General features: G+C 41.0%; 1 protein-coding gene across 2 annotated transcripts in view; it reads left to right on the top strand.

Moving 5' to 3' along the window:
- Nucleotides 1-14333, top strand: part of DLC1 (DLC1 Rho GTPase activating protein) — a 427792-nt gene that overhangs the window by 245130 nt on the left and 168329 nt on the right. Inside the window, exon 1 of one of the 2 annotated variants that reach the window (XM_007468095.1) lies at nucleotides 4939-5133. The exons of the other annotated variant lie outside the window; for it this stretch is intronic. Within the exon in view, the coding sequence (XP_007468157.1) occupies nucleotides 4995-5133 (139 nt within the window). The 5' untranslated portion in view covers nucleotides 4939-4994. Of the gene's footprint in view, nucleotides 1-4938; nucleotides 5134-14333 lie in introns of those variants that run through there. 2 annotated transcript variants of the gene reach the window in all.

Here is a 14333-nt window from a genome sequence, read left to right as displayed (position 1 = left end):
CTCATGACCCCATCACCTCCTAAAAGCTCTACCATCTAATGCCATCACATTGGGGATTAGGTTTCAACATGTGGATTTGTGAGGGGGGACACAAACATTTAGTCAATAGCAGTTTCCTTTCTCACAAGCAAGGTGAATTTTCTCAGCCCAGGTGAACTTTGTTTCAGAAAGTATAGATAGTAATGAGATTCCATAGTTGAAAAGGAAATAAAGTATTGTTGCATCAGTCAAGAAGAAAAGGAAGTCTTTCTCTCTTTCCTTATATTCACTTCCTGTTCTATTACACTCTTTTCTCTTCTACATTTATTCAACACTATGCCCCAAACAAGTTGATTTTACTCTGAAAGATAGTGTGATTTGGTATATATCAGTAGTTGCAGAGAAACAGTCTCTGAACGTCTTTGATCACTAACTCCCATCAGTAAAACTTTCTGAGCATATACACTTATTTATAAATTAGATCATAAATCACTATACTTATGTCCTTTGCACATTTGACAAAAATAGAAATATTTAAATAACTATATACATAGATACAGATTCTAAGATTTTCTTCCTGCCTTCTAAGGAGGATCTTGTCTGCCCCCAGCTCAGAGATCACCAATTTGAAGAAAATTGTCATTGTGGTCTATTGATCTATGAAGCATAAATAGATACCTAATAGTGTACACAACCTTGACTTGAGCCCTTTGAGAACATTTGAGTTTGTCACAAAAGAGATTCTCAATGAATTCAGTGTAATGCTTAGGGTCCCAAATGCACAAGCAATTAAGAAATAAAGTTGCCAGAGCAAGTGTACTAATGATGGTCATGCTAACTAAACAAAATTCAAAGTGAAACAGTTATTGGCAGCATGTAATCTACATGCTAGATGTTGTTCACTGGAGCAAACAGAAACCATTTACACCTTCCCCAGAATTTCAGAAGCTTCATATTATGAATTCTCCTTGTCATGGGCTTCTGGATACCTACCTAATGGAAGAGAACTCCCTTTGTGGAGTTGAAACCCTTGAGGCCGACCTGTAGGGCCAGGGTAGACACTGTCCTTCACTAAACCTGCTGTCCTGTTGCAGGGGCTGGATCACTCACAGGACTTAACCAAATGGAGTTTTAGTAATTTCCTTCCTGCACCAAAGACCTAGATCCGTGCATGGCAGTGACTCTAAATAAACATTCCATTTCCCTTCATTATTCACATTGTTTTGAAAGAACCTACCAGAACTTCAGGTAATCCTAAATGTTCTAATTACTCCAAAGAAGGCATAAATAAGTTACATCAGCAAATGAGAGTGGTCATAAGGCCCAAGTGGATTTATGTTATATGGATTTGGAAAAGAAGGTGTCCCTGTCATTAGGTCGAAGCACACAGTGCCTAGAAACACTATAAGTAAGAAGATGAAATTTATAAATTAGACAAAATTAGATAAAATCTGTAATACATTACCAAAGTGGGATGATCTTCTTAGATGGACAATACTAGAGATGTACTTAAGCCAGAATCTGTAGCTTAGTATACTGACAAGAATCTCTGCTCTCCAGGGATCTAGAAGAGTTTGCAAAGCTTCCCCAGGTCAGAGGGCAGCTCCACCAATGGCTGAAACTAGCCCTTTATCACAAAAAGAAGGCTCTGAAAAGCAATCAGAGCATAATGTTGCTATTCTGACTGCTCTTAAAATTCCCAGTGAGATCTTGAAAAACACCAAATGATGACTTCTCATATTCCCACTCCTCCCATCTGCCAAGCTGAGACCAACACTAATTATCACATACTGTCTTCACCTCTCACAGTTACAGGAGATTTGGATTATCTCAAATTTGTAGAAATAAAACTTGGGGAGTTATTCTATAAACAGTGAATTCTGAAAAGCACTTTTTCTGTGTGGAACATTTCTAACAGCCAATAAATGCAGACAGAAAACAGAAATAAAAATAATTTAAAATTGGCTGTCTATTAGAATGGTTTTTACACTATACCCATGATATGTGGCCAAGATTCATCCATAAGGACTTGAAATAGCCTCACAATGAAATTTGGATTTAATGAGTTTTCAGAAATGAGGGACCAAGTTGCCAGCCCCACTTTGGGCTATGGTTAAATCAATAATGAAAGCCCACCTTGCTGGAAAACATTTAGCTGTGTTCTTCCTCTCCAATCATCGATCAGTAAATGTTACATTTATGTTGGTAAGTTTCCTTTTTTAAAAGACATAAAAACCTTTCAGATAGCTTAGGTCATTCTACCTAATGGAACTTGTACTTAGGATAAGTAGATTTTTCTCCAAGAAGCAAAGTACTAGGAGTATTGTCCTGGAAAGCAAGTGCTGCAGAGGAGAAGGAGGGTCACTTGGGAACACTTTGGAGCTCAGACCTGAATGCTCCGTCATTAGGCAGTATGCGTTGACTTGATTGTCTTGGTTCTCTTGACTCATTGCCCTTGAGTTTCCATAGCTAGCATCACCTAAAACTCATTTGAAACTCAGGCTTCTTCCTCTACACCATGGGCCCAGCGGTGATTTCATTTGGATAAGATTATGGAGCTCTGGCCCATAGCTTAGTATCAACTGAGCCTAGATAGTTTTAATGAGTCATTACCATCACTATCATTCGTTTCTGACCATTCAAATTGATTGGGAGGCTAATGAGCTTTGGATGCAGACAGTTCTGGGTATGAATCCTGGATCTGCCGATTACTATCTGACCTTTTCCCTCTGTGCTTCAGTTTCCTCATCTCTGAAGTGGAGATAACAACACCGCTAGTGGTCTGTATAACAACAATAGTGGTCTATATACATGAGTCTATAGCCAGTGCTAGAAGAGTTTGTGGTACATCATAGATGCTCAGTAAATGCTATTTCCCCTTTATTGCTCCCCCTTCCTTTCTGCATTTGGGTATAGAAAATCTTTGTGCCATTATAGTCAGTCACTTTGCATGACTCAGACAATCAGTTGTTGATATCAGTGCTAGGAATGACTGTATGCCCCTGACTCTGTCATAGTTCTAGAAATTCAGATGAAGTCAGTGCCTAAGACGATTTAGGAATCCAGGCTACCTTTTCCTTCTTTGTGCTCCTTTGCACGTGCTTCGAACTAATCACACTATTTTGAAGTCATTTGTGGCCAATGTGATTCTTCCTCCTCAGAGACAGAGCCAGTGTCTTATTCATCCTCAACATCCCCATGCCTAGCACAGTGTGTGGTTCACTGCTCATGCTATGGTTGCTTCATGCTGCTCCTCTGCAAAAGGGGTCCACACAGACCTGTCCTGTTCCATGTGACCAGGAAATGAGTCAACCTGCTTCAAGGTACCCAGACTTCTTTGAAGGAGAAACTCACACACACACACACACACATACACACACACACACACACACACACAGATTTTGGGTACTTCGCTTTAAAATGGACCCAGGTATTAGGCAGTCAAATTTTTTGAGATTTTATGGAGAATTTTCCCTTGGGATTGGCTTCCACAGGCACAGAGGTCTACACGCCTCAGCAGCTGGTACTTATTGCCTCCTAATCTATGTCCAGCCCAATAATAAGGCAAAGAAGTAAGTATCTACCAGAAGCACGTTGGTAGAGCATGAACAATCTGGAAACAATACAATTTAGGACACATGGGTTACTAATAAGCAGTGGTACTAGTGTTAGTTGTAACTCATGAGCACAATTGCACTAATTTAATCATCATCCTTTGAATAATTCAGCTGTCAAAGTTGATGGGAAAGAGGATGCACGCTGTGAAAATTTGGAGACTGAAAAATGATTTCATGTATAAAAATAATTATGATAATCATTAGCATTTGCATGGTGCCGTGCAATTTATGAAGTGCTTTTACAGCATTATGTAATTTCGCAAAGGTGACGAACTAGCCCTTAGATACTATCTGATGCTATAATTAAGCCTCCATGCCAAACATTGAAAATTATAATATTGGATTTAGAGGACAATAAAAAAAAGAGGATTATTAATGCATTGAAAGGTAAAAAATCAGCCAAATTCATTGGCAGAGAAATAGATTCATTTGGCATTTTAGAAACTCAAAAACATATCTTGTAAAAGAAGCAGTTGGCCAATATTTTGATTTCATGGTGCTTGGCACTACTTATTTTTTAAATTCTTTTGGGCAGAATTTTTGATGTGCAATTATAACGATGAAGTTTGCTTACTGGGAACCAAAAGATTCACAAAATCAGGGGACATTTGATCCTTATTTAGAATTATCTGATGAAACCACTGAATGTAAGTAGAAGCATAGTTAGAGGGGAATTACGAGGAGCTGATCAATATTAAGTTTAAAACTCAGGTGTCTGCTTCCTAGCCGGAATCCAAACCGATGTGAAGAACGTTCATTACAGCCTATCTCCTTCCCACAAACACGACTAAAGGTTGGACTTTGTCCCGTAAACAGCCCAATCTAAAAACACAAGTGAGTTGATAAAACATAAATGTGAGTGAGAATTATCCTTGAGAATGGAAGAGAACCCTACCTGCCACCCCTCCTCCCCCTCCCTCCCTTTTCTGCCTCCTGCCCGGCCTTTCCTTCAAAACTGCTAGGGGACCTGGCTTGCCAGGGCAGAGGGACACGTTATTGACTAGAGCATCCGCCGAGCTCTACCAAGTCAAGTTACTGGATTACACAGGAAGCGAGAAACATCTAGACAGCCACGAAGGCAGCTCCAGAGCTGCGCGAGGGTGTCGTGGGCTCATTTGTAAGCCTTTCCAGATGTGGCTGCCGCGCGGGCCTGGCGGCCGGCCAGGCGACCGCCTGCAGTCGGCGCTCCCTGGGCAGCTGCGCGAACCCAGCCGCAATGCCGGGCTCCTGAGGGCGCAGGGCTCGCGCGCGGCTCGCTCGCCCCCGGGCCCGGCGCGCACGCAGCCCGGCCGCCTGGCACGGCGACAGCCCGCAGCCGGGGAGGGACCTCCGCAGGAGCGGCCCCGAGGGATGGTCGCTGCGCCAAGGCTGCGCTGAAGTCCTCTGCAGCTGCGGCGGATGGGGGACCCCGAGGCCAACGTGATGGCGCGGCCCCTGAGAGCCCCTCTCCGGAGGTCCTTCAGTGATCACATCCGAGACTCCACGGCCAGAGCCCTGGATGTCATTTGGAAAAACACCCGAGACAGACGGCTGGCAGGTGAGGGGTGAAGGGTGGAGGGTGAGGACGAGAGGTTTGAAAAGCAAAACAATGAAATACACAGGCACAGTTATTAACTCGGATAATTCATGATCTCATCAGCTGGATAAAGTTCATCACTGTCATGGCAATGATTTCAATCTCCCTTGTTCTGGGGCTTAACGTTTCTGGAGTGGGTTTGTTTTTTGTTTTTGTTTTTGTTTTTTAACTCCAACGCCTCTCTGATTTCTGGTCTTGTTATTTCTAGATAAGGTTTTATGAGAGGTTTTGTGGGGTTTTGTTTTTTTTTTTTTAACCTTGAAAAGAAAAGCAAGGTCCTTTGAAATGTCAGGAAATCAGTGGTGATGAACAACACCAGGCAAAAGCACCGAGGTCTGTTCGGCTGGTGAGGGTTGGCTGTGGAGCTTGTCTGGTGGAGGTGGCCTGGCGCGAGCAGGAGAGGGGCCTGGGAGGCTGAGTGGCAGGGGAGTAATGTGCCCTGCCTGGTGAAAGCCTGCTGGTATTTCCTCTGGCAGCCCAGGGCTGCTCTGAGGTCCGAGTGGGTGTCAGGTATGCTAGAGGCAGGCGTTTGAAATATAATAAAACATAAATACAGTGTGCAGTTCAAACATTCTAGGGCTCATGTGACAGCCACCAAATGGCAGACTGTTTGAAAGGGTACATTAAGGAAAAGGGAACTTCTGCTTGATTCTGGTATTAAGAATATTCATAAATTGATTAAAAGAATAGCATCCCGCAATAAAAAAAAAAACCTCTCCGAATCCAGGGAAGGTATCCCAGTAGTGTTTAATGGCTCCTTCTTGTTTGCTAAGTCTGTATACTTATGTCATTTGCATGGATGGGTCAAAGATTGTGTTTTCTTAACCTTCGTGGTTAATCCAGTTGTTTTTCCATATATTGAATGAAGTTCTGAATGGTCAAAAATATTAGATGTGGCCTCCAAGTGTCAGTCCAGATTTCCGTGCTGTGTGTTCTTGATAAAAGCCCATTTGACTTTGACCTAATTGTCCTGACATTACTTGAAGAGGTGAAAGTTAAGGTTTGTGATTGTGATAAAGCAGGTTAGGAAGACAACATATCTTTGTAGGCCATAAATTTGTCCCAAATGCTCATGAATATCTTTCTCTTTCTTAAACTAAACCCTATTGCCCAGGACTGAGAGAGAGTAAACAATGTCAAGTCTACCATAAGGTAGGGGAGAGAGTAAAATATTTTAAATTTAATCATTTTATTATGTGATACCTTAAAGAAATCCAACTTTACAATAAGTGGGTTTTAAGGTAGATTTAAGTGATAGCAATTTCCAGTTGGCCAGAGGAAGTTTAAGACATAAGATATGAGAGTATAAAATTCATGACTGTAATTGGTTGAGGCTTGGACAAAAAATAAAAATTGTTGCTTCACTGTTGTTTTTCTTGATAAATCCATCGTCCCAAATGGAAAGATTCCACAAATAATGCCTTATTAAAGATAACACAAAAATATCTTATTGTAGCTTGGTGTTTTGATTTGAGACTAAGGTTGATTCAGTCTTGCTTCCCAGACCTCCTCTTAAATTTTCATAAATGAAGAGCTTTTGACAGCTGTTGGCCTCTTTTAAAAAAAAAAAGATACTATCCCTGGAAAGTTGCTGTCTCTGCCTAGTCAGTTATCTGTTATATATTGAGGATCTGTATGGAGTCCAAAATATAGCACTGAATGAAGACCACTTAGAGAAAAACAGTTACTTTTTACATGTGATGAAAAAGTAAACATTTCCCCAGCTCTAACAGCAAGTAGGACTTTTGCTTCAGGTCCACTGAAGGAAGAAATTCTTTGTATTTCCAGGTTTCTCTAAGACAAATATGACCTCTTTGGTGATTCACACAGTATAATATCCAGACATGATACTTGAAAAGAAAGGACTTTGGCTACCACAACTGCCTCTGATTACTGGGGACTTGGACTCTTTCTGTGTTCTCTCTTATCCTAGGCTCATAGCTCAATCAAGTGGAGACCCATCTGGTGCACATCCAGACCTCAAGGCAACTTACTTCTATCCTTTCCCTCAAACTTCTCCTCTGCACCCCACCCTCTCACTGGACAAAGGCTAAGTATTAGCTGTTAATTATCCACAAAAAGCCACTTCTCTAAACATCAGATCCAATCTTTATTTTACATCACACCACTTTGCCCTCTCTTGCAGAATGGAGAGCAGTAGAAAGTCCAAACCTCCTGCTGCTCTTATGTTGTGAAATTAATGAGATGACAGGTAAAACATGTTTGGAAGCCTCTGGAGGGAAATACTTCTGTTAATAGTACCTGGAATGTTGTTTCCATGATGAGTGTTACCTTGATGACTTTCACCAGGTTTCTCAAAAACTAACCAGAGATTTCAGTTTCTTTCAGAGGTTTTACCTGACTGGACTCTTTGGCCATGGGACAAAGTTTTGTTTCCTCGTTAGGTATTTTCTCTCTCAATCAATTAAGCTGTCTATTTTTCTCTGTGTCTCTCTCTTTCACATACACACACACACACACACACACACACACACACACACACACACACACACACACACACACACACACACACACCCTACATAACTTAGAAGTTCCCAGTTCTTCTACCCCAAATGGTGTTATGTACGCAAACCATCATTTACCTCTGCTTGCCTTAAACTTCCTTATGTATAAAACAAGGATTCCATCTGTTATTTTTTTTTTTTTTTGCGGTACGCGGGCCTCTCACTGTTGTGGCCTCTCCCGCCGTGGAGCACAGGCTCCGGACACGCAGGCCCAGCGGCCATGGCTCACGGGCCCAGCCGCTCCGCGGCATGTGGGATCTTCCTGGACCGGGGCACAAACCCGCATCCCCTGCATCAGCAGGCGGACCCTCAACCACTGCGCCACCAGGGAAGCCCCCATCTGTTATTTTTAAGGATTCACAGCCTTATATAAACAAAATACAGAATTGCTGCTAGGGAAAGGCCTTCTAGTCGTGAGGAGTGATGGAACAGACTGTCTTAATTGCATCTTCCTTTATATGTAATTGTTATGTTCTGCCTACCCACAGCCCACAGGGGTCCTCTTACTCCTGTTCCCTCTACAACCATTATTCCTAAAAGCATAGGATGGCACTGTGTTTTCAGGGAATAAGAACTTTGAGGTTAACAGTGGGTGACAGATGGGGCTGACAACCATCCTCTGGGCAAACTGTGTGTCTTTCTTACATGTCTGCTGTGACCTTGCCAGTCCTTCCCTTGGGCACAAGGACATCTTGGCTCCAGGGAGCATTTTATTCCTGAAAACCTGTCATCCCTTAATCCTTTCATATAGGACTTCTTCACCTTTTTTGTGCCAATGGATCTCTTTAGCATTCTGGTGAAGCATATGAACCACTTCTCAGAAAAGTATTTTTAATATATAAATAAAATATATAGAATTATAGCAGAAACCAATTAGAATGAAATATAGTGATCAAGGTGTTCAAACCAAAATTTTCTGATATGGCAATATAAGATGAATGAATTCTGTAACAGGATAATGTGTTCAAAATATAGGGAAGTAAATGTAAATTTGATGTTTTTTAAAGATAACCAGCGTGAAGATTGTTACTGCAGCTATAATTAATAGCATTAAACTGAACAGTCATCTTTGATTCATCTCCTTGTCACCAACCATTATAGTAGAGAGGAGATCCTCGGGAACAACGTCCATATCTAGGTGACCAACATGCAGATCTTCAGCTTTCCTGTTTAGCGGCTGAATGGGGCCGGCAGCATCCCATGAACATCTGTGGAGAGAAAAACTGCAATCATGTATGTTCTGGAATGGGTTTGACAACTACCATAACTGTGGAGGAGAGATGAATGTAAATGAGATTTTTTGATATCTGCAACGACTGTAATGTGATTTGGAAAAGTCGAATTTCTATTGGTGACAAAGTCACAGGACAGCTAGTACCATTGTGTGTGCAGGGATGGCAGTTTGTCAACATTCATAATTGGAAGAAATGCTACCTTTCAATTAAAGTTTAGTGACAATAAAAATGTAATTTTTCCTCCTCCAAGTTCATGGACACCTTGAAATCTATTCATAGACCCTAAATTAAAAATCCCTGCTTAATACTTACTGTGGGGCTTCCCTGGTGGCGCAGTGGTTGAGAGTCCGCCTGCCGATGCAGGGGATGCGGGTTTGTGCCCCGGTCCGGGAAGATCCCACATGCCGCGGAGCGGCTGGGCCCGTGAGCCATGGCCGCTGAGCCTGCGCGTCCGGAGCCTGTGCTCCGCAACGGGAGAGGCCACAACAGTGAGAGGCCCGCATACCGCAAAAAAAAAAAAAAAAAAAATACTTACTGTGGCTTTCAAATACTTATAGTCAAAAATTCTTATAGCCTGAGATGCTGGGCTGTCATACATGAGATGGCTGGAATTCTTTGATGTATATTTGACAAAGCTCCACAGACAGGTTTGGACTGACACACCAATAGGACTGCCTCTAAGGAAAAAGAAAAGAAACTAAAATTCAGATGAGAAAGACAGAGAGACTGAAAGTAAGGCAAAAGCCAGAAGACACATGTAGCTTTCATCAATTTGGAAAGTGGAATGAATAAATAAACCAAAAAGAAATTAAGTATTAGTTCTTATTTAAAAGCATCTAATAAGGTAAGAACAACTTCTATAGTGTTGTTTTTTAAAACACTGATTTTTTAAAAAGTATTCAATCTATTCTCTCTATTAGGGAAACATAAGGAGAAAAAAATCTAAACACCTCAACATGTTATGAACACATGTCACTAGTTCCATTGCCAAATGTTGAAGAGAAGAAAGAGAAACTGAATTGCCTATGAAGAAGTTAGGAAAATTTAGACCAGTCTCAATCCAGATGATATTCAATGGACATAAAATAAATGCTTCAAGTATATACATTAGATTGGACCCTCCTCCCACCCCTGCTCCTGGGGGTATTTTGTTGGATGTTCAGCATCTTCCGTCTTTTGTGAAATAGATTTTTACATTTCAGCTGACCAGTTCTCCAATTCACCAGCAAAAAGAATGCTTAACATACTGTGCAGTATACTGGCTCCGAATTCAGTAGGGCATCAAGAATTCTGGCCCATTTCCCATGACAGGCAACCACAAACACTGACTCCTGTGAACTGTTTTCTGCTCATTGGTTCACCATGAAAAGCAAGTAAGGGCAAATAGAATGCCTTTTAACCAAGAGTGATGTATGCCTCAAAATATGCAGGCTCCTCCAGTAAACAAAGACTTCTCTAGAAGAATGCAACACGATAGAACATTTCAAAGGGCCTGAGAGACAGCCATTAATGATCCTTCATGAGACACGGTCACATTTCTGGAGGGTGGATATGAGCATGTATTAAATTAGATGTGACTGTTTCAATAAAAAGAGAAGCATGTTGATGTTGAGGCCAGCTTTGATGAGAGGAAATATACTATAGTGGCTGAGAGAGCTGGCTGTGACATCAGACTGCCTGGGTTTGAATCCTGGTTCTTGTACTGGGTAACTTTGGGCAAGTCTGTTCCTCACCAATATAAAAAGGATGAAAACAGTACCTGTGTCATGAAATTATTTTAAGGATCATATGAGCTACTATGCAAAGTACTCAGAAAAGTCATTGGCGTAAGTAAACCCTCCATCAGTTTTGTTTGGTTATGACTTCTCTTTTCCTTATGCCCTGCTTGCAAGGAAGCTTCACCACTATAGTGTGACACTCCTATAATTTGCCTAAGCCTTTTGGGCAAAAGTAGTTCAACAAGTCCAAAAAAATGAAAAGAAAATGTAACATTTCAATGGAAATTTCAATTTACTTCTGTACCTGTGGGGCAAAACAAAGAAGAAGCTAATGAAGGTGACTTTTGTGCAGAGACCGTGTTGAAATCCAAAATGAAGTGACTAGAGAATAACTGTTTCCGCACACTGATGAGGGAATCAGTCCTTGCATATGACTTTGTCAGGCTAGGTATACGATATCTGAGAGTCTTCCCAAGCAAGTTGCAACCTGCTTTGGAAATTGCTCTGTAGAAGAAGGCAAACATGGGATAGAGCAGCGGTACCAGCAGGTGAGATTTCAAGCACGTGGCCCAGCTCTGGGATGGGAAAAAGTGTGTTCAACACCAAGGCTGCCACTTGAAGGGATATTGCACATGCCTCTGTTTCTGGAGCAAAACTTCTGTCACTTTCTTCATTTAAAATCGTATGTAGGAACAGTCTGCATAGTTTGCCAAAGGTCACTATAATTACACAAATGGGATGTGTCCAAAGTCAAAGGCTTAATAGAAGGGATATATTAGTCACAGGTCTGCCTAAGCATCAGAAGCTATATCATGAAGCCAAAACTGGATTAAAAAGAACATTCCACAGGAAGGTCTCTATTCCAGAGAAATGATTAAGGAGTAGATTGAAGTTAAGCTTGCCATTGTATGTGTTTTTCAATTTCTGGTTCCCGTTACTTAATGATAATCTGCTGTTCTTGAAGGAAGAGGATGTGCTGTCCAGAAGGCATGTGCTGGAGCCGTTTATTTGTGATGATGGTGGGTTTGCATTGATCCTTCTGTGCTCTTCCCGCTTTGCTTGTGAACAACTACTGATATTTTTGAAGCATTTGGTTGGAATTATTGATGAAGACCTAACCATGGAAGAAAACCAAAGTTACACATCCCTTTAATAATCAAACTCACAACTATAGTGCTACTGTTGCTTTTCTCAGGCACAGCCAGACTAAGCAGCTAATACAAACTAAATTGTTTTGTAATATGAACTAAACATGACACCCAGCCGTAGGTGGTTATTATCATTGGATGCATTCTTTATGACAAATAATATCATAACAGTACTTAAGTTGTCATTTGATTGCCTACTAAGTGCCAGAATCTGTGCTGAGAGCTCTAAAGGCATTTTCCCATTTAATCTTCAAAATAATCCTGAGAGGTATAGACTGCTATTTTTATCCCCATTTAAGCTAGGGTATTTTTTGACAATACCTTAAAAATCCATTAGTGGGTGTCCACGGACAAAACTCAGTAACATCCAAATCTGCCTATAATTATTAATTAATCTCACAAATATTTATTGAGAACCTATCGTACACAAAACACTGTGCTAGGCACCAAAGGACAGACAAGAAAGACACAGTCCTTAACTGTCAGCCATGAAGATGACATCTGAATTCTACCTTTGAATTTAAGAGGGGCCTGGCTTGGGCAATGTGAACCTCATGTTATTAAGGAAGAACTATATAGTGTCTCTTGGACACTGAGAGGAGTCTGTAGCTCATCACTGATTTGATCTTTAAACCAGTGACTCTCGGCGGGAATGAGAAAAGACACACTTGGAAGGGGCAGTGATGGAAAGAGCACTTGTAGCTTTTAAAAATATACACGATTGGGCTTCCCTGGTGGTGCAGTGGTAGTCCGCCTGCCGATGCAGGGGACGCAGGTTCATGCCCCGGTCCGCGAGGATCCCACGTGCCGCGGGGAGGCTGGGCCCGTGGACCATGGCCACTGGGCCGGCGCATCCGGAGCCTGTGCTCACGGCGGGAGAGGCCACGGCAGTGAGAGTCCCGCGTAACGCAAAAAAAAAAAAAAAAATACACGATTGATTTATTGTTTTCATAGTGCAAACTGCATCTTACAAAATGCTGAAGATAGAGAAATCGTGGGTGGGTGGGAGGGATGGGACATGAGCATAAATGTTGAGAAACACGTTTAAACTGCTCTGCACATCCCTGTGGGCCCAGCTCCTCTCATGAGCAGAGTAACCTGTAAACATAAATCAATAAATCAAACCATCGGTGGGTGCCCCCGTGGAGCCAGGGAGACCCCCTCTGCAAAGAAGGATCAGACAAATGAGTGCATCTTTCCTAAAGAACTGGCCATTCTCTTTATGGGACAAAAACTTGTTACTTCCAAAGTGCTATGAGGTCGTATCTTTAATCATGTTTTTAAGATGAGATACTGACCTTTTTACAGAGCTGAAGTGTACTAAAGTTTAAAATATGTCACTATCTAAAACAGGGTGCTTTTTTTGACTGATTCAGAAATCAGAATGAACTGAAGTTGGAGATTGTGCTTTAGTTTCGTTTATTGACAAGATAGGTCTCAGATCTCAATATACATGGGCTATAGACCTGAAATAGATTGTCCTTATAAGTCTTTTGTTATTTCACAGAATTTCTTATGGAACCAATCTGGAAGTAAGGACATCTTTTCTGCCCATAATAACTTTGAGAGATATTCCTATTTTGGATCTTTTTTTAAAGAAGAAAAATAATGATAGATGAGTTATTAAAACTATGACATAATTATTATAGTCTTAAATGTTTACCAGTCACCAAGGTTCTGTCACACTCTGAACAGGAAAATACTTGAGATAATAGAATTTGAGGATTAAGTATTCAATCATAGTGAAGCAATTCTATATTTTCATATATATAAAATAATCTCAAAAAATTCTAGTTCATTTCAGATCAGTGACATTCTAAATTGCTTTCAGTAGTTTGAAAATCAGTTATCTACTGAATGCAAAGGTTAATTAAATCAATGAGAAAATCACCAAAGAAGATATGAATTTGTATTAGTACTTCTTTTATCAGCTTCCACATTTTAATTAAAGCATGTTTTGAATACTGACAATATGTTCATGTATCATGGCCTTGTTTTTCTTAGAAGTGACTTCACTAATATATTCCAAAGAATATAGTTAATTGTGGCATCTTACTGTTCCCAGATAGAGAGGCCAAAGGATGAAAGAAAGCAGGAAAGTTTTTAAGGTTGAACATTTCATTTTCAAATAAGGGTCCTTAGAAACAGAGGAAACGTGAGACGTGGCTCAGGCACTGTACAATCAAGAAGGCAGACAGCATCCACTGAAGCAAAGAGTAACAGAGGGTTTTTATATTGGATGGGCATAACCTTGTACTAACTACAAATTAGCTAATATTGATTGTGCACTGAGTATAATGCTATGTGGTAGAAAAGATAGAGATAAATTCAAAACTGTCTCTGAACTTCAGTAGTCTAGAGTCTATTTGGCAGGAAAAAAGTAGCCTACAGAGAAAACTAGCCTCTAAGGCATGGTGTGACAGATACCCTAAGGTACTTGCTGAGCCAATCAGTGTCTGTCCCCCCTCCTTCCTTCCCTCCTTTTTTCTTCCCTCCCTCCCTCTTTACCTTTCTCCCTCTCTCCTCTCTTCAGCA

This window comes from Lipotes vexillifer, unplaced genomic scaffold (assembly GCF_000442215.2).
Source record: "Lipotes vexillifer unplaced genomic scaffold, Lipotes_vexillifer_v1.1 scaffold436, whole genome shotgun sequence".
Lineage (NCBI taxonomy): Eukaryota > Metazoa > Chordata > Mammalia > Artiodactyla > Lipotidae > Lipotes > Lipotes vexillifer.
The sequence above is the reverse complement of the archived record's forward strand: the minus strand, read 5'-3'. Positions and strand labels throughout refer to the sequence as shown.